At 43.4% G+C, this 21,625-nt stretch overlaps 1 protein-coding gene across 3 annotated transcripts in view; it reads left to right on the plus strand.

Moving 5' to 3' along the window:
* Positions 1 to 21,358, plus strand: part of CapaR (Capability receptor) — a 531,594-nt gene extending 510,236 nt beyond the window's left edge. For all 3 annotated transcript variants that reach the window (XM_065217358.1, XM_065217375.1, XM_065217367.1), the window contains exons 10-11: positions 13,428 to 13,544; positions 20,384 to 21,358. In XM_065217358.1, coding sequence (XP_065073430.1) covers positions 13,428 to 13,544; positions 20,384 to 20,968 — 702 coding nt within the window. In that variant the 3' untranslated portion in view covers positions 20,969 to 21,358. The remainder of the gene's footprint in view (positions 1 to 13,427; positions 13,545 to 20,383) is intronic.
* Positions 21,359 to 21,625: the final 267 nt, after the last annotated feature.

Raw genomic sequence — 21,625 nt, forward strand, 5'->3', positions numbered from 1 at the left:
TGCTTAGCAATCGGTGCCTGTTGAACGATGGACTGCGAATGATCGTCGTTCATGTCTTCTTCAACTAGACCTGAATCATAATCTTAACCACAATTATCGGTATCTCTCAGCCGTCCTCGTACTTTGGAAATCTCTTCGGATCCTACGTCATCATCACTAATCACAGTTTCATTGCCGTCATCCTCTTGGTCCAAAATCCGGTATTTTTCATCCAAAAACTTCTGCTCCTACTGCTTGCTTCTGCTCTTCGTTGATTACTCCGATTGCTGCCAGTGAACTTCCTTGAGTTGAAAATATTTGGGGGTGGATCCACCGGTTGAGCCTGTTGGGCTGTTGGGATATTGGTGTTTGCTCCACTTGATTACTGGAACCGAAATGCATATATGGACACTTTGAACATATCCAACTTTGGTTTGCTACCAACCACTTATCGCAACCATCACGCTGCACCATTCTACTAGTATCACGTTGACTGCACAATTCGCAATGACTGTACCGAGTTATGTGTGTAGTTGGGTCTCGCGTTAATGGCGATATTTGAAGACCGAACGGGTTTGCCATTAATATTGGCCCCAGGCCTTTATTTTGGGTTTGGTTCCCTTTACATGAGCCTTCATAGGATTGGCAACGTCAACATTTACCTGAGAAATAGGGTGAGGAGGTACTTCCATAGAGGTAACTCTAAGACTAGTAGGTCCCGAAGAAACGTGCTCAACTTTTTGGCTCAGCTCTGCTACTATCTTCGGTCCCAAGCTAATCGATTCACCCCTCGAAACAAAGGAAAATCCACTAACCCCTCATTTTATCTGTCAAACTTTCATAGCGAATCAAAACAAACATAGTGTAGTACTAGAATTTCGACTAGAATGGGGTACGTTAATCGTTTGCTTGGGACCAATAGGGTAGTCAAGAAGTGAGCCAATTTAAAATCGTTATTTTCGTATTGATTGTTTGTACTTTCTTTACCGCAGACGCATGGCTCTTTGCACTGGCTACCGTTGTCGTCGGTTCCTTCGCTCCGCGTTCCGCGTTGGTCACGATAGTGAGACTGTTGATCCCGGTAACTACATCTGCATCGGTCGTTGGAACTCCTGTGTCTTTGTCCGTTGCACCTTCAGCGAAGAGTTGACTCTCAGCACCTGTGGCAGAACTCAATTCCGACCTGGAACCAGTAGTTGACGCCTTGCCAGACATTTCTCAGTGTTCTTAAAGAATTGTAGCTATTATCTTATAAGTTGTTTCAGGCTTCTTAACTTGCCTTGAACTGAAATGCATACCATGACTGCTATAAAACATCGTAGATTGATGAGCTGTAATCTTGAAAACCTGTTGAGTAACACCAGAACACATCTGAATTTGCAATGAATACTCTGAAATTGTTCTCGAGGTCCTAAAGTCTGGAACGCGCAAAAATTGATCAACTTCAAATTGGTGTATTTCTGTTAAAAATGCATTAAAAAAAACCTGAAATGCTGCATTTTGAAGTTGAGTGTATAAACAATGGTTGCTATGATGAGTTTTCACGGTTTGCTCTCCAGTTTTCAAAATGACGTCCAAGCAAGATGAGCAGCGTGTCAAAATTTTGCTCGCGCGGCAAGAGAATCCGACGTTCTCACACGCCAAGTTGGCAAAATTGCTGGATGTGGCCAAATCGACCGTGACAAACGTTTTAAAAGTGTTCGGAGACCGTCTGTCGACCGCCATGAAGCCTAGAAGCGGCGGCAATCGTAATCCGGACGTGGCAGCGACGATGAAGAAGGTGGCGGTGAAATATAAGCGGAATCCTAACCTCTCCATCCGGGACGTCACTGGCAAGCTCAATGTCTCCCATACCACTGTGCAGTGGGCCAAGAAACGAGCCGGGTTGTCGACGTTTAAGAAGGTGAAGGTGGTGAACCGAGATTACAAACAAAACACTGTATACGAATCTGCTCACAAAGTTCGACTGTGTCGTCATGGACGACGAAACATATGTGAACGCGGATTTCCCAGGACAGTAGTTGTTGGCCTATCCCATTAGGCCAGCGCGCTCACCTTCAACGTCGGCATACATTGCGAACCGACAGCATCGAACGCCGCCCGGTGGCCGCTCCGAAAACGACAGAGTGACAGGTTTGGAGTACTGTCATCATTGGTGAGTAGAGAATAAGACAAAAACAAAACGAAAGGTAGTCATAGAAATGTTGATAGTCGAACGTCTATAACATTCATGAATTTGTGCTACGGCTCGAACAATTGAACTAGCCGTTGATACCGGTAAGGAAAATTGAAAAGAGGAACATGAAACAATACACATTCTTAACCTAACTTAATTTACTTAGGACCTACCTCTAGTAAACTACCGTTCCGATTCAAATTTCGGACGATTCAAATTTCGGACACTTTCATTTTTAATTAAATATTACATCCAGTTAGAAACAAAGTAATAATGTTAGATGATCGTGGAGGGCACTAGTCAAAAAAATTTAAAATTTACAAGACATGTGGATCATATTCGACCGAGATAATCAACTTTTAAAAGTGTCCGAAATTCGAGTTTAAGTGTCCGAAATTTGAATCGGCACGGTACATGCTAGACTAAAACTAGATTCTGGACTAAAAAGGGATACTAAACGTAAGTAAATATGATCTAAACTTACATCTAGGGCCTAAACAACTGAGAACAATGAATGCGTTGTAAAATGAAAAATGTTGCGCAAACTTACATCTATCTTACAATCTAAATAATGTGGAACAAACTTACATATATCTTACGTTCTAATGAATGTAACGAAAACTAAGTTCCTTTGCTAAGCAAATTTATCCTAATATTTAAACTAATATGTACTTAAATTGTCATTTGACAGGAAAATTATATTCTCGTTCACTCTACAACAACCGGATCGTGCGTTTCATTTCGTTTCCGAGAATTATAATTTTGGAAATCCCCTTTCGTTGAATTAAATTCAATAGTAGTTTTGAATAAGGTCGATGAGACCACTGTGCAAAATGTAATGGAAGGGGCTAAGCGGAAGGCACGGCAGTTCAGATTTGGCAAACCAAAAGAATAAACGAATCTTTTTTCCTTTAAATATAATTGATCTACCAAAAGAAAAATTAGAAGATTTATGTGATATGAATTTTGACTGAGAGAAACGATTGTTTTGTCGACCAATTTTAGCGCGTTCCAGTCTTTATACAAATACCCGTGAACATCAGAAGATTATCCTACCATATCGTTCTACTGTCATACCTGACACATACATACAGTATATCTAAATCACATCATATGAGCACTTTTGGTGGGATTTCATTAGGGTCTGATTTCACTATAAGTGGATTAATTCAGGTTTGTGGGTGTATTTTGCTAAATACTAATGCATGTTGAAAACTAGATTCAATAAATTATAGCAGCGCGCTTCGAGCTCAAACTCGGCCGGTTCCAGGAACGTCTTTTCGTAGGAAACCTCCTACCCCTTGGTGGGACCAGCAATGCACTGAGATTTATCGTAAAAAGTCCGACGCGTTTAAGCTTTTCCGGAAACGCGGAACACCCGAGTATTTCGAAGCGTACTCGACTCTTGAACACGAACTCAAGAGCCTCATCAAAGCCAAGAAACGCGGATACTGGCGGCAATTCGTGGACGGTTTATCGCGCGAAACGTCGATGAATACGCTTTGGAACACGGCGCGAAGGATGCGTAACCGGTCTTCAAACAACGAGAGCGAGGAGTACTCGGATCGGTGGATTCTCAAGTTCGCGCGAAAAGTATGTCCTGATTCCATTCCGGCACAGATGATTCCTCGCGAAACGACGAATTCGGTAGACGAGATCAGCCAGCCTTTTTTAATGCTGGAGCTCTCACTCGCGCTCCTTTCGTGTCGCAATTCGGCTCCGGGGGCTGATAGAATCAAGTTCGACTTGTTGAAGAACCTCCCAGACGTCGCTAAGAGGCGCATGTTGAACTTGTTTTGTCAGTTCCTGGAGTTCAATATTGTTCCAGATGATTGGAGGCGAGTGAGCGTTATAGCCATTAAAAAGCCTGGAAAACCCGCGTCAGATCATAACTCGTATCGTCCCATCGCGATGTTATCGTGCATTCGAAAATTGTTGGAGAAAATGATCCTTTTTCGCCTCGACAAATGGGTTGAGACGAACCACCTACTCTCAGATACTCAATTTGGTTTCCGTAGGGGTAAGGGAACGAACGACTGTCTCGCGTTGCTTTCCACAGAAATCCAGTTGGCTTTTGCTAAAAAAGAGCAAATGGCTTCTGTGTTCTTGGATATCAAGGGGGCTTTTGATTCAGTATCGGTTGAAGTCCTTTCATACAAACTCCACGCTTGTGGCCTTTCCCCATTAATGAATAACTTTTTGTACAATTTGCTGTCAGAGAAACATATGAGCTTTTCTCATGGAAACTCTACAGCTTCTCGATTTAGTTACATGGGTCTCCCCCAGGGCTCATGTTTAAGCCCCCTTTTGTACAATTTCTATGTCAGAGAAATTGACAATTGTCTAAGTGACAACTGCACGTTGAGACAACTTGCAGATGATGGCGTAGTGTCTATGACAGGGCCCAAAGGGGTCAACCTGCAAGGACCCTTACAGGATACCTTAGAAAATTTGTCTACTTGGGCTATCCAGCTAGGTATCGAATTCTCCACGGAGAAAACTGAGTTGGTCGTTTTTTCTAGGAAGCATAGCCCAGCACAACCGAAGCTTCAACTTTTGGGTAAGCCGATCACTCATTCCATGTCTTTCAAATATCTTGGGGTCTGGTTCGATTCCAAATGCACCTGGAGATCCCACATTGAGTATCTGAGACGAAAATGCCAACAAAGGATCAATTTTCTCCGAACAATTACCGGAACGTGGTGGGGAGCTCATCCGCAAGATCTTCTAACGTTGTACCGGACAACGATTTTATCGGTTTTAGAGTACGGTAGTTTTTGCTTCCAGTCGGCGGCTAAAACTCACATCATCAAACTGGAACGTATCCAGTATCGTTGTCTTCGTATCGCGTTAGGATGCATGCACTCGACTCATACGATGAGTCTCGAAGTGTTGGCGGGCATGTTGCCACTATCGGATCGGTTTTCGGAATTGTCCCTCAGGCTCCTCACCCGTTGTGAAGTTATGAACCCACTGGTAATCGAAAACTTTGAGAAGCTTCTTGAGCTAAACCCTCAAACTCGTTTTATGTCATTGTACTACGTGTACATAACTCAGGATGTCAGCACTTCACAGCATAATCCTCATCGTGTATGCTTCTCCGACTTCGGCAATTCAGTTAGTTTTGATTTATCCATGACGCGGGAGATTCGTGGGATCCCTGAACATCATCGTTCCATGATTGTTCCGTCAATTTACGCTGCAAAGTTTGGCCAAGTTGATTCCGCAAGATCGTTCTTCACAGATGGGTCACTAATAGAGTCGTCCGCTGGTTTTGGTATTTTTAACGAATTTCATAGCGCCTCTCGAATGCTTCAAGCTCCTTGTTCCGTATATGTTGCTGAACTGGCGGCAATACACTATACGCTAGAAACGATCACCTCACTTGCACCAGATCACTATTTTATTTTTACGGATAGTCTCAGTTCTGTCGAGGCTATTCGATCCATGAGGCCGGTAAAGCACTCCTCGTATTTTCTCATGAAAATACGAGAGCTTCTGAGTGCTTTATCTTTAAGATCTTTTGTCATCACCTTTGCATGGGTCCCATCTCATTGCTCGATTCCGGGCAATGAGAAGGCGGACTCGCTTGCAAAGGTGGGCGCTATGCAAGGCGATATTTACGATCGACAAATCGCCTACAATGAATTTTTCTTCATTTATCGTCAACAGTCGCTCGCCAGCTGGCAAAATAAATGGAGTGAAGGAAGTTTGGAACGATGGCTATTCTCGATCATCCCTAAGGTGTCGAAGAGTCCTTGGTTCAAGGGGTTGGATGTGGGTCGAGACTTCATTCGTCTGATGTCTCGCCTCATGTCCAATCACTATTCGTTAAACGCTCACTTGTTTCGTGTTGGGCTGGGAGACAGCAATCTCTGTGAATGTGGACAAGGTTACCAAGACGCCGATCACATCCTTTCGTCTTGTGCTGAGCATCGTGGAGTCAGATCTGAGCTGTGCGATTCCCTTCGGGCTCGAGGTAGACAACCTAATGTTCCAGTTCGGGATATTTTGGCTAGACGTGATCTGGAGTTTATGAAACTCATATATGTTTACTTTAAGAATACTAACCTTAGATTGTAAGTTTGATTAACCTTGTGTTTAGTTTGTGTATTGTGCGTGTAGTTTTTTTTTAATGTTTATTTTCAAGATGAATAGAAATAAGATCATGTTTTAGGATTAATTAAATATTTGTATAATAAATCATATTTCAAACCTCCTTCTCCCTTTCCCCATCCAAAAAATTGTAAATCTCCACTAACCTCGAGACGACCGCGAGTAATCGGTTCAATTCCTTTAACTCTAGATTTAAGACATTATTCATGTATAATGCAAATGATAACTCGGCTCTGTAAAGTTTATTCGATTGAGCCTGTACAAATAAATTAATATAAAAAAAAAAAAAAAAATTATAGCGATAATATGAGAGATATCAACACTTAATGTTGATATCTTCCATGGAAATTTACCGAGATCTTCATACAATCAACAACCGGAGTATAGAATCAATCCAAATGGTGACCAAATAGAGCATTGTTCTCCATAGAGCAATTTCTCCATTTAACATGTATGATCTGTTTCCTGGTTTCCTCAATTGGCTGAAGCAGCATGAGATTGGAAATTATTTCCAAGCCCAGCTTATCGTAACCAGTCGAGCGTTTCCACGACTTCACCACTCACTAAATATGTGCCTTTGCACCGTTCCGACGTTCCTAAACCTGTGGTTTTGCATTATTGATACAGCAATAATAAAGAACCAAATTGCTTTCATCTGCCGCCTTTGGTTTACCACACCGATGTTCCCTTTCATATATAAACAACCTACTGGTAGCGGAAATCCTGTTTGTGAGAGTGCCGCGAAGCCACCATTCCTTGATCCTCTGCGCTCGCTTTTGTTTTTGATGGTTGCTTTATAAATAGGTAGGAACTCGGTTTTCCGCCAAAATTTTCATTCGTTAGAAGCCTTTTAATAAAACTCCAAATCCCATAAAAATCCTAATGTATAATAAACCCAAGTGTGAGCAATAACTCACAAAAGTCAGTAATTCGAATGAATGATGGTGCCGCGCTGACGGCGACTGGCGGTTCGCTCATCAATCTTCGATTATGAAACGTCGATTTTCCGAGCGATGAGCAAAGGATTCATTCGCACCCAATCCGTTTCCTTCGCCAATGGGAGTGTGTGGCTGATTAGTTCATCAGTCAATAGGCTAAAACCAGCAGAAGATGGGGTCTTAAACGTTTTCGTGGAAGGAAAAGTATAAACGGGGTGCCACAAATCTAAATGATTTCACATTTGAAATTGGAGACACAATTTCTCGCATGTTTACAAACAACCGTGTGTCTCCATCTCACCATTAGGAGACATTTTGACGTTGGATAACGTCTTTCGGCAACATACGGGGGTACAAAATTAAAAACAGTCATTTTGGATGAGTTACGAAAAATTAAAAGATTTTGAACGATAATAACTCAACCATCTCTCGATAGATTTACGAGATAATGGCATCAATCGATTGGAAATATTTCTAGCAATTTACTGAATGTTTCAAAACTATTGATTTCATTCTGTAATTATTGAAAAATGGTTAAAAGTAAACCATTGTCTAAAGATGGTGAAAATCGATTGATTTTTTATATTCTTATACTTTCTCCAACTGAGACATCAGATGCGAGTATCTGACACCTCTGATATTTTCTGTTCTACTATATAAGCGTCCAACAAGGTCGCCCGTTCCTGATGATTGGTGGAGTGCCCCTTTCTGAATCCAAACTGTTCCGGAAGGAGAATGTTATTTTCCTCGACAAACTTGAGCAAACGATTGAGAATGAGTTTCTCGAACAATTTGCTCAGCGCTGAAAGGAGGCTGATGGGTCTGTAGCTTGAAGACAATGTTGGATCCTTACCGGGTTTGCGGATTGGTATGATTTTTGCTACTTTCCAGATGCTTGGAAAGTAGTGCAGTTCCAAACATCTGTTGAAGATAGCGGTTAGAAGAGACTGCACTTTCATGCTGAGTCTCTTCAAGATCAAGTTGAATATACCGTCAAACCCGGGGGCCTTCATGTTCTTGGTGCATTTCAGCGCTGAGCAAATTTGTTGTACTGTAATCATATCCGCCGGAGGCACGACACAAGGGGAGGCATCTAGGTTTTGAACGCATTGCGCAACCTGATCTTCGAGCGGACTTTGGATATTCGAGCCAAGCAAATGCGATGAAGCGACATGCTCGCCGATCGCATTTGCTTTCTCCTGTGGGGTGATTAAAAGCCGATTGTCATCATTTTCGACTCTGAGAGGTGGAATGGGTTTGGGATGAGTTTTCAGGACCTTGGCTACCTTCCAGAATGGTCTGGAGCGGTCGTCCAGATTCTGGACAACACGCCCGAAACTTTCATTTCGGAGTGAGTCCATTCTGGAAGCAATCTGTCTGTTCAGATCAGCCGTTTCACGTTTTTTGCCCAGATCTCCAGTCCTCTGAAACTGGCGTCTACGAACATTTCTCAGGCGAATCAAAAGTTGGGTGTGGGAATCAATGGCAATAAACTTACCCCTCACAGGAACTCGTCGGACGCACGCCTCGTCAGCCACGGTTATGGCTTGATGGAGTCCCTCCAACGCTCGATCGATGTCCTCCACGGTGTCAAGCGGCGGGTTGTCGATGATGTGCCTGTCTACCACGCGTCCAAACTGGGCCCAGTTAACGCGATGGTAGTCCTTGCGCAGACTTGAAGCAGGAGCCACGTTGCAGCCCAGTTCAGCCACCACCGGTTGGTGGTCGGAGCTGAGTTCGTTCAAGGCTACCGGCTTGGACAAGCCGATATTTGTCATGAACAGGTCTAGCGTCGATGGGTTGCCCGCCGGTGAGATGAATGTTGGTTCATCCGAAAACCAAACGGAGTACAGTCCATGCTGTGAGTGGTCGAACAGGAGACGACCGTTCTGGTTCTGCTGGTAGTTTCGCCAGGCCTCATGGCGAGCATTCAGATCTCCTCCAACGACGAAGCGGGAACCGTTACGGGTGATGGTGGACAGGTCCTTCTTGAATTTAGCCGCTAGTCCACTGCTGGCGGCACACTGTCGAGGGCAGTAGACGGCGATGAACTGGACGTATCCAGTCGACGACTCCACCTCCACACCAAGGGCCTCGATGATAGAGGTGCGGATATGGGACAGAGTGTGGTATTTTATTCCTTTCTTGACGACGACCGCAACACCACCCCCCCTGGAGCTGGTGCGATCAAGCCGGATAATGTTGTGGTCAGGCAACCAGAAGCTGTCGCCGGACTTTAGATGGGTCTCGGTTAGAAGGCCCACGTCGATGCTGTGCTTGCGGAGGAAGTCGGCAAGCTCAATCTTTTTTGCTCTTACAGAGCAAGCATTCCAGGTGACGATAGTTAGCGGTTTAGACGCCATACTGGATGATGAACTTACCGAGCACTTGGATCTGTTCGGGCTTATTGCGGCACTTACGAAGAGCACCGGACATGTTGACGAAAATTTCCATCAGTTCATCCGCTGAAAACAGATCGGGGTTGTTGTTTTGTCCTGTTGGTTTTCTCCAGAATCCAGGAGGGGATGGAGAGCTTTGGCCAGCAAAATCACCGGAAGCTTCTTGAGGAGGGGCGGGTTGCACCCGCGAATTCGCTTGCCTTTGCTGGGGAGCACGAAGAGGCGGAAAATCCTCCGTCCTGAATGATGGGGTTTTGTCCTTCTTGCGTCCTGGTTGATTGTTGCTTGACGCCAGCTTTCGGATGCGTTTGAAGTCCTCGCGTTTGGAGCACTGTCTGTCAGAGCCTTGATGTGCACCACCACAGTTAGCGCATTTTATCGCCACGGCTCCATCCGCAGGGCAGTTGGAAGTGGCGTGTTCTTGAGCGCAGTTGCTGCAGCGTGGCTTGATGTTGCAGTTGCGGGTACCGTGTCCAAAATTGAGGCACCTCTGACACTGCGTTACGTCACGATGACCGCCACGGTATGGCTCCCACCGTACGATGATGGAGTAGATCGATCGGATGGCTTGTAGCGCATTGAGCGTCACCGTCCCTTTCTGGAAGTGCACCAGGAAAAGACAATCCGGGTACGTCTTCACGTTTTCATCTCTCCTTGTCATTCGGAAGACAGCGATTGGGGCTAGCTTGTACCGGTTGATTTCGGCTTCGACCATCTTGGGGTCGAAGTTTGGTAGACCCCTGATGACTACCTTGAAGGGCTTTTCACCGGGGATGTCGTGCGTGAAGAATTCCGCCTTGGTATCCTTCAGATATTTCACGGCCACTTCGTACTCCGCTTTGGTTCGGAGCATCACCTTGGTGCCGATCCTGCCGAGCTTAAACTCAGCTGCAACGCCCAGCGATGAAAGATCGCCAATCAGCGTGTTGAGTGGGACTTGCTTCACCACCAGTGGAGGAAGCTTCATTTTTGCTGCACTCGGGCTGGCAGCAGTTTCGTTGTCGACGGCGTCGCCGAAATCACCAATGACGCTGACGTTCGTCGCGGTGGCATCGTCCCGTCCACTCGCACCATCGGACTGGCCTTGATTTTTCTTCCTCTTCTTAGACCGCTTCACCGTGGCTGAGGTGGGATTCCCTAAATCGGTGGGAAGAGTAGCGTACCTATTCGAAATAGGTACACTCAAGCTACCCTCACCGCTGTTCTTCTTCTCCGTTTTCTCTCGGAGCCTGCTCCGGGAGCGCTGTCTTCCCATCACACGAAGCGACCGACACTACTGACGACGCGATTAAACTGCGAATGTTTGGAACAAACTAGAAACTTTTGAACAACTCGACAGAGCGAGCAAAGACCGAACTGTACTGCTTGACGTTCAAGCAGAGAATCATTCTGATGACATTTCGACCGTCGAGGGTGGTTTTAAACCTGCGTCGAGTAGCATATTATGAATACAGGGACGGTACAATAAACCACTGTGGGTAGCAAAATACTGAAAATGGGATGAGTGTCGGTTGTCTCTACGGGCATGAAACGAGACAGCGTTGCCAGTATTCCTGATTTATTTGATTTTCCAGATTTTTAATCGTCTTGCCAGATACTTACCCAGATATCACTTATATGTTATTACGTTTATTTCAAGAATTTTTAATTATGTTCCGGATTTTCCCAGATTTTTTAAATATGTTGCTTTAGAGAATTTCCAGCCCAAAACGAAAACCGGTTGGACATGAGCGCAGGGGTTGAAACAGTTGACGTTTTTTACTACACTCGCTTCGTTGTCGTGCGCGACAGTCTGTTTTTATTCCTACACTCATGCTCTACCGTCGTCTCTCTCACACAACACAACCGGTAGAATAACATTCGAGCGAAAAGAAAATTATCAAATAACTATCATATGACATGAGTAATTTCGTTCTAATTCCTCCATTTGGTGTAAATTAAACCATTTCTGATCAGAAATGTTATTCCTAGGACATCATTGCTTGTTATTTTCAGAATTCACACAAGCACAACATCAGCAGCTCTTATTATGAGAAAAACTAAAACACATACATTCGTGACGGTCTTCGGCGACAGTGTCATATGACAGAGCCTGTCGTATGACATTTGAGTTTGGTACTGTACTATGATAGCTTGTTTTCCAAGTGTCGGAGGCAAAAGCAGTCGATTATCACAGAAAATGTGTCGACTACCGTGACCGCTTACAAGACTGCATGAGCGTTTCCGAATTCAGTCCAATAGAGGCGATGGGGGCAAGAAGACCATACGGGGCGAGAGGGGCCACCGTTCGTTTGGGCATAATACCTATTAACTCAATCTATTTTTTTTTACAAACTTGTTGAAAATGCTTCTAATATGCATCTCCATGAAAACCGTATCAAAATTCAATTACATGTCTAAGATAATAATGGAAATGTAACATTAGCTCAAAATCTCTAGAATATTATAAGATATGCAGTCAAGAAAACAAGCATCGCATTCACTATATTACATTTTACTGATCCGCTGGTTCTACGGCGAGCAATACACGTAACTGTTGCTAAAAGAACTTATGTTTCTATTTCACTTGATTCCTGCATGTTATTTTCTAGTGAAAACCTGTCAAAACCTTAACTTTTACTAGGGTGCTCATATTGCCCCGTATGGTTGTTGATCGGAGCAAAAACTGAAATTTTTAAAACATAATCATTTATTCAGTCTGTCATTCCAAAACCACAACCAAAACGGCCCTTTTCAGGGCCACCAATAATTCGACAAAGAGTTAGTTTTGAAGACAATTTCTATCCAGAATATCACAGTTACACTTAAATTTGGGGACTATACTGGGGTGTGGGAACGCTGGAAGGGGAGATGCTGTCTGTCTTCGAACTACCAACATCATTCCAAAGCTCCTCCAGGGCGACAGAGTAGAGCAAACCCAACAACATCAGCCCAACAAAACGGCCCTTTTCATGGCCACCAAACTTTCGCAAAAGAGTTGTTAAGGAATATTCCTAAAATATAATATACACAATTAAGTACAACACATAACAGACGTTATCCAACGCCAACCCTGCGGTCGTATCTAGTATACAACCCTTCCAACTTTTTTCTATTGACAAGTATGCATGTCTCATTTCCAATCAATGTGAGATTTTCTCTGGAGACCCGTCTTCTGAGCAATAGCAATTCCCAAGTGTTATTCCCCCTTTCGACGATACTGAAACTAAAAGCACTCACATACTACCGTAATGCTCCGAATACCGGTCATGTTAAAATTTACGTGCTATTTTGAGCATGGTGGGCATTGAGAATCAACTTTTAAAAGTGTCCGGATTTATGGACCAAATGTCCGGATTTCGGTGTATGACGGAACATACACACAGACGTTTTTATTAGCTTCTGCCAGAGCTCGATAGCGAAGTTGATTGGATGATTGAAGAGGACGCGGAGGAGGCATCGAAAAAGCCCGTTTATTTTGGGAAATGCTGCTATCCGGAAGGAGATTACCCAGTCTTCTGCACAAAGGCAGTAGGTGTCATTGCCATTACTCGATTGATTTATTCAAATAACAGCTTGGTGCAATTCACAACCATTCACTGAAAGATGATTAATACTATTTAAATGTATACTGAAACACCGGTGAGGTAATTTATACGTCATTATTTTTTTCCGGAAGCGGAAATTTATACTCTCTCACAAAGGGAAGCAATCATCCCTCTATCAGTTGACGGCATCAACTGATCCATAAATCAGTCATTCTTTAGGGATGATAAATTTCGCATTCCTCGTAAGTCACAATTAATGTAACCACCATCCATTTTCCATTCTCTTCCACAGCTCCGGGCCCGGTCGATGATGCAGTCCTCCAAACGGTCACGATATAAAGGCGGCGGCCTGCACACGAACAATAGCTTACGATACGGCGATAACTACATCCGGCGGAATTCCCTGCAGGTGAGTGAGGCGGTGGCCCGTGACCTACACTCCAATGAGCGGAATAACTGTGCTATTAAATATATTGCATCAATGGGTTGTGGTGTGTTTTTGATTGACTGAATATGTTAATAAGGTTACGGGATGTAATTAATATATGTAGATCCAGAAGCACTATAAGTAGGTGGGTCAGATAGGACATGTCCTACGTATAAAAATGCCTGGGTAGGACAGTCAAAACAATGTTCTACCCATGATGTTATAGAGAAACTATTTAAAAAAATAACGAATTATTTAAATATTATTATAAGTTTCTATTCAAGGCATCAGATTAGCGCAGTTCAAATACAAATTATGAGAATTCTTCTGTAACAACTACAAAACTTTGAGCCGAACACGATTGATTCAAAGTCTTTGGTTGTGACGTTGTGAGTATTCGCGGATAGTCGACAACCACTTAGCACCAAACAAAAAATTAAAAATCATCTGGAAAAGCGCAATCGATTTTGGATTACGAGAAGCGAAGTCAAATTTTACTTGGAAAAGCTTAATCGAATTTAGATTACGAGAAGCGACGTCAAATTTTACTTTGAAAAATACAATCGATTTTGTATTACGAGAAGGGAAGTCAATTTTTACTTGGAAAAGCGAAATTGAATTTGGATTACGATAAGCGAAGTCAAATTTTACTTGGAAAAAGGCAAAAGAAATTGAATTACGTATTACGAGAAACGAAGTCAAATTTTACTTAGAAATGCGCAATCGAAGTTGGATTATAAGAAGCGAAGTCAAATTTTACTTGGAAAGCGCAACAGAAATTGGATTGCGAGAAACGAAGTCTAATTTTACTTAGAAATACGCAATCAAATTTGAATTTCAAGAATCAAAGCCAAATTTTACTTGGAAAAGCGCAATCGAAGTTGTATTTCGAGAAGCGAAGTCAAATTTTACTTGTAAAAGCGCCGCTGAATTTTGAATTCGTGAAGCGAAACCAAATTTTACTTGGAAAATCAAATTTGGATTACGAGAAGCGAAGTCAAATTTTTCTTAAAAAAGCGCAGTTGAATTTGTATTACGAGAAGCGAAGTCAAATTTTACTTGGAAAAGCGCAATCAAACTTGGATTACGAGAAGTGACGTCAAATTTTACTTGAAAAAACGCAGTTGAATTTGGATTACAAGAAACAATCTTAAATTTAATAGGAAGAGCGCAATAGAATTTGGATGACAAGAAGCGATGTCAAATTTTACTTGGAAAAGTGCAGTCGAATTTGAATTACGAGAAGCAAAGCGAAATTTACTTAGAAACGCGCAATCGAATTTAGATAACGAGAAGCGAAGTGAAATTTTTCTTTAAAAAGCGCATTTAAATTTGGATTTCAAGAAGCAAAGTAAAATTTTACTTAGAAATGCGCATCCGAGTTTAGATAACGAGAAGCGCAGTCAAATTTTACTTGTAAAAGCGCAGTCGAGTTTGGATTACAAGAAGCGAAGTAAAATTTTACTTAGAAAAACACAATCGATTTTGTATTACGAGAAGGGAAGCCAATTTTTACTTGGGAAAGTGAAATTTATTTGGAAAAGCGCAACAGAAATTGAATTACGAGAAACGAAGTCAAATTTTACTAAAAAATGCGCAATCGAATTTGGATTACGAGGAAAGCGCAGTCGAATTTGGATTACGAGAAGCGAAGTAACATTTTACTTGGAAAGCTGTCCCAAGTAACCAAAAGTTCTGATTAAAGGCTATTTATGGCTTAAGCAGCTTGGTTGAAGGTGGTCTATAGAATTCTAAGCTGCCTCATTTTTAAGTCGTTATAAGAGCATAATTGAAGAGCATTCTAAGCAGCCTCTGGCGGAACTTAAACGGAACTTTTAGAAAATAAATTAAAAAAGGTTTTTGTCCTCTACGCCAATATTTAGTCGCACTTTTATGAAAGTTATTTCTAAAGGCAGGTTTTAATGTGTATTGATTTATCATATCAGCATTAGTAGTAGTAATGGAGCTATTTGAAGAATTAAACCCAGTCCTTTTTTGCGTGAGAGTCTCAGCACGAACCGCTTCGTCATGTGAAATATATTAAAGTGAGCTGTTGTCCCACCTATTGTTGAAGTTTTCTGAGCCAGCTGACTGACTTGAATACGAAACACAACACCTTGATGAATTTTAAATTGGTGTTTGTTCGCATGGTGTGATGGAACACTTGTGGCGCAGTGGTTAGCAATCGCAGATCGCATGCCAAATACACTGGTTCGAATCCAGGAAATTACTTCTTTTTTTATGAAATGTTGCATAAATATAAGAATTATGATTTATTCGGGCCACTGATCATTTCATATTTTAAGTACATTAAATTTTGTTACAAATAAAGATTTGTGCGGATTGCTTCATGTGGCTTGAAAGTTCTGTCGGAACTTTATTTGAACTTTATGGAACTTGAAAGTGCTGTCAGAACTTTATTCGAACTTTATGGAACTTGAAAGTGCTGTCAGAACTTTATTCGAACTTTATGGAACTTGAATGTTCTGTCGGAACTTTATTTGAACTTTATGGAACTTGGAAGTGATTTTAATCGATGAATGCGGAACTTTTGGTTACTTGGGTAGTTAAGTTTGAATTACGAGAAGCGAAGTCAAATTTTACTTGCAAAAGCACAGGCGAATTTGCAATTCCTGAAGCGAAGCCAAATTTTACTTGGAAAAGCTTAATTGAATTTGGATTACTAGAAGCAACGTCAAATTTTGGGTGAAAAAGTGCAATCGAATTTGGATTCGAGATACGAAGTCAAACTTTACTTAGAAAAGCGCAATCAAATTTGGATTACGAGAAGCGAAGTCAAATTTTACTTAGAAAAACGCAATCGAATTTGGATTACGAGAAGCGAAGCCAATTTTTTTTTCTTGTAAAAGTGTAGTCGAATTTGGAATTTGTGAAGCGATGCCAAATTTTACTTGGAAAAGCTTAATCGAATTCGGATTACTAGACGCAACGTCAAATTTTACTTGGAAAACCACAATCGATTTTGTATTACGAGAAGGGAAGCCAATTTTTACTTGAAAAAACGAAATCGAATTTGGATTACGATACCTACCTAAGTACCTGATGGGCGACGACTTGTTGGCCAAATCTGCGCCGAACGAAGTAACCGTCTCCATTGGTCTCGGTCCTGTGCCAATCGCTTCCAGTCGCCTTGGACGTTCAAGGACCTAATGTCCTCCTCAACTGCACAAAGCCAACGCGTGCGTGGCCTACCCCGAAGCCGACGTCCTCCTCCGGATTCCCTGCTGAATATTGACTTCGCTTGACGCTCTTCCGGCATTCGTGCCACATGCCCAGCCCACTGTAGCCTGCCGTGTTTTATAAGCTTCACAATATCCATGCCGTTATATACTTGGTACAACTCGTGATTCATGCGACGCCGCCAGATGCCATTTTCCAGTTTACCGCCGAGTATTGTTCGCAGCACTTTACGCTCGAAGACACCGAAAGCTCTCCGATCGGCCTCTTTCAATGCCCACGATTCTTGGCCATAAAGGGCTACCGGCAGAATCAACGTATTGTACAGCGCGAGTTTCGTTTTAGTACGCAAGCTGCGGGACTTCAGCTGGCTACGCAACCCGTAGAAAGCCCTGTTCGCGGCTGCAATACGCCTTTTCACCTCGCGGGTAACATCATTATCGCACGTCACTAAAGTACCAAGATAAACAGATTCGTCCACAACTTCAAATTTTTCGCCATCTAGCACCACTTCACTACCAACACCACTATTGCTACCACGCTTTCTACCAGCGACCATGTACTTCGTTTTGGTAGAATTTATCGTGAGACCAATCCTTGCTGTCTCCCTCTTAAAAGGCGCGAACGCTTCTTCCACTCCTCTACGGTTGATTCCGATGATGTCGATGTCGTCCGCAAAACCAAGGAGCATGTACGACTTTGTGATGATGGTACCGTTCCTCTGCACGCCAGCTCTCCTAATCGCTCCTTCGAGGGCGATGTTGAATAGCAAGTTCGAAAGAGCATCTCCCTGCTTCAACCCATCTAAGGTCACGAACGAGGCCGAAATCTCGTCTGCAGCGAACCATCCAGCGTTGCACGAATCAGCCTAATTAGTTTCGTCTGAAAACCGTTTTCTTGCATTATCTCGTTTCTCTTTACTGAATCGTACGCTGCCTTGAAATCTATGAACAGATGATGAGTCTGCAAGTTGTATTCCCGGAACTTCTCAAGGGTTTGACGCAGGGTAAATATTTGATCCTTCGTTGATCGACCCTCACAAAAACCAGCCTGGTGTTCGCCGCCGAAGGATTCTTCAAGCGGTCTCAATCTGTTGAACAGAACACGTGATAATATTTTGTACGCCGAATTCAGAAGCTTGATTACTCTGTAATTGGCGCACTCCAGTCTGTGTCCCTTTTTGTAGGGGGTCAAACGAGACCATCCAACCAACTAGCGGGCAATTCTTCCACCTCCCATATCTTGAGCAGTATACGGTGGATCATCTGGTGCAGCTGCTCACTTCCGTGTTTGAGAAGTTCGGCCGGGAGCTCGTACTTCCCCGCAGCCTTACTGTTTTTCAGCTCTCGTATCGCCTTTTTCACCTCTTCTAGCGTTGGTGGTTCCACAGCTTGGCCATCGTCGTCGATGTGTGTTCTGTTTGTAGATGCTCTCTCGTTCTCTCCGTTCAGCAACGTCGTCTACTCCGGTTTCTCGAACTCGTAACGGTCGATAGACGCGCTCGAATTTTTGCGACAACGAGGTAGTGATCCGAGTCGATATTAGGACCCCTGAAGGTCCTAACATCTACGACATCCGAGAAATGCCGACCATCCACCAACACGTGGTCGATCTGGGAGCAAGTTTCGCCATTAGGGTGTCTCCAGGTGTGCTTTCGGATATCCTTGCGTGCAAAGTGGGTGCTACTGATGACTATATCACGAGCAGCAGCGAAGTTTATCAGCTTCAGGCCATTATCATTCGTTGCAGAGTGAAGGCTCTCTGTTCCAATGATTGGGCGAAAGAATTCCTCTCTTCCGACCTGCACGTTTGCATCTCCGATGACAATCTTCACGTCGTGTTTAGGGCACTCATCATAGGTTTTATCCAGGCTTTCATAAAACGCGTCCTTCACGTCATCGGATTTATTGTTAGTCGGTGCGTAGATGTTGATCAGGCTGTAATTGAAGAATTTGCCACGAATCCTCAAAACGCAGATGCGCTCGCTAACCGGTTTCCACCGCATAAACCGCTTCATCTGTTTCCCAATCACTACGAAACCAACTCCGTGTTCTGCTCTATCGCCACCGCTGTAGTAGATATGGTATTTGAACGATGTGTTGGCGATAGGATCTACCGCCCTGAATTCACGTTCTCCAGATCTAAGCCACCGTACTTCTTGAATAGCAGCCACACTCACATTTACCTTTTGCAGTTCACAGGCCAGAAGGCCCACTCGTCCAGGTTCATTTAACGTTCTGACATTCCAAGAACCGAGTTTCCATTCATTGTCCTTATTTCGTTGCCGTTGCGTCAGTTTCCGAAGATTCCGTTCGTTTTTTCTTCTTCTTACGTCATTTTTCTGAGTACTTTTATAATTCAGTATGCTACCGTACCAGGGTCGCGATACCTACATCGTGTTGATGGGGCTGCCATCTTAGGTTTAGTTGACATGATTAAACATTTCTTGTTTCAGCCGCTGGATGCCAGACAGACGCTGTTTGAGCCGCACCTCCTGGTGGACAGACGCTCGGGTTATTGTGTAGATGGGGCTGTCATCTTGGATTTAGCTGACACAATACAGCATTTCTTTTTCAGCCGCTGGATCCCAGACAGACGCTGTTCGAGCCGCCCCTCCTGGTGGACAAACGCTCGACGATTCACACCTCCTCAGCCTTGCTATCATCACGATATGGGTTAATAGTGATGACATTGCCCACACCCCGCTACCAGCACATATATGGGCATATACTGGCTGTCATCATCCGACACGTGGAAGCGTGAGGTAGGAGCTTGTGAAGACCAGCGCTATGTTGGACGCTCTTCCCCCTGTGGTCCTCACCATTTCGGGGTGTTGGATTACGATAACCGAAGTTAAATTTCACTAAGAAAAGCGCAATCAAATCTGAATCACGAGAAGCGAAGTCAAATTTTACTTGGAAAAGCGCAACAAAAATTGGATTACGAGAAAAGCAGGCAAATTTTGGTTCAAATCGGAGAGGGTCGATGCAACTGACTCGGTACTTGAGATGGAATGACCCATATGCTACGGAATCTAGTGGCAATGACCGTATAGGAATCCAGTGGCAATGACCGTACTATAGGAATCCGGCAAGAACGAATCCGTACCATAGGAATTTTGACTGTACAATACAATGATGTAATAATTCCACGAGATTAAAAATGTGTGTATTGTATAAAAACCTAAGCCTCAAAAGATTTATCTTTGTGATTGACAGACAATTTCCCCTTGCTTTCCACCAAATTTGTTTTCATTCTATCTAGTATTATCTAGCTTCAATTTATTTCCTATAATTTTGTAATTTTCCAAAAGTAAAGCCAAATCCCAATATTATAAATGGAAATAACTGATGAAATTTTCTTACTAACTGCATCTGAAATACGGTCACAAGATCCTTGAGCGAAATGAGAGAGCGATATGTTCTATCGACTTCCAGACGGAAAGTGTCGCAAAAAGCTTATATGTATCTGTTTGCCGTTCAAATCCCATCAGTTGTTTACCGAAAACGAAAACCGCAATCTCATCGTACCATCTCATACCATAATTCGTGCTGCCCTATCTACATATGTAATAAATAACAAACCACTTATTTCAAATCTGTTTTCCATCTTCCACTTTGCAGATCGGCCGCCTTCCTGGAAGCCGCGGGTCACTCTCCCCGAACATGCCAACCGACGTCGTGGTCATGTTGGAAAACAAGCTGAGCGGCCGACCACGTTGTTATACCACGTCGACATCAACTCTGACGACGACGCTGGTGTCGGCCACGTCCACAACGACCACCACGACCACCGCCACTGCCACCGGCGAGAACAGTCTCAAAATACCGCTGATAAGCATCAACGGCGATATGGGCTGCCTTGTAAACAATGTAAATAGCACTAGCACTACCAACATCACCACCCCAAACAACAACAGCAACAACAACATCAACCGTAGTATTAGCAAGGAAAACAATCTCTCCACCGCATCCACACCGTTGGCGTCGTCCCGGGCGTCGTCAAATCTATCAATCGAGCTAGCGGGCTACGATGGTAAACAATTGCCCGACCCGAGCGAATCGCCGTCCGACGGAACGGACAGCAATGATTTCCATCCTCACCAGGAGCAGCATCTGCTGCAGCATCCGAATCATCAATTAATTAATGGATACGATAGCGATAAAAGCGGTAGCCAAAGTAGCCTGAAGCGTGAAACATGTATTTAACAGCCACCACCGACGACCACGGCCATCACCATCACCATCAACACCCTCAGCGAAAAGAGGAACAGCAGGGCGCTGAAGTCTCTCCTCTGTCAGTTACGTAAACAGCTGCGCGATTAGAGTGCCGGACAAGCCGGATCCGGAACCTTGCGTGCGAGGAAGGATTTTGTATGGGCGACAAACCTTCCACTCGACTCGGTCCGAGAACCGATTTTGGCCGGCCGGTCGTTTATCTCTTAGTGAAACCAGTCTGAGGCCTACCAGCAGCGTCGGTGGGAAGCGTTAAATAATGCAAACAGAGATGGGAGGAACAGAAAAGAACCTTTTAGCACAGACAAACAGACGTAAATCCTTTAGATAAATGTTTCTTAAATATATCGCGACCGAGCTCACGAACGATGACATCTCAAACAATACTGCATACAAGTTCAATAGAATGTATAGTAACGTCAAAGTGATCCGATGCCAGCGCTGTGGTGAGGGATTCGCGCAACAAATATTATTTAAATTGAACATTAAATGCGTGTACGGCTATTGAGAAGAAAGGATACGTCTGTAACTCTGTGCTTTTAGGCTGCCAGACTAACCGAGTCCAATATTACAACTCATGCGTATTAAGAAAGGAATCTCGTTAGGACAAGGTCATTTGTTTACTCTTTT

Source organism: Ochlerotatus camptorhynchus, unplaced genomic scaffold (assembly GCF_037179485.1).
Source record: "Ochlerotatus camptorhynchus isolate MF236.1 unplaced genomic scaffold, CSIRO-AGI_Acam_v1.1 ptg000007l, whole genome shotgun sequence".
In the NCBI taxonomy this organism is placed as follows: Eukaryota; Metazoa; Arthropoda; class Insecta; order Diptera; family Culicidae; genus Ochlerotatus; species Ochlerotatus camptorhynchus.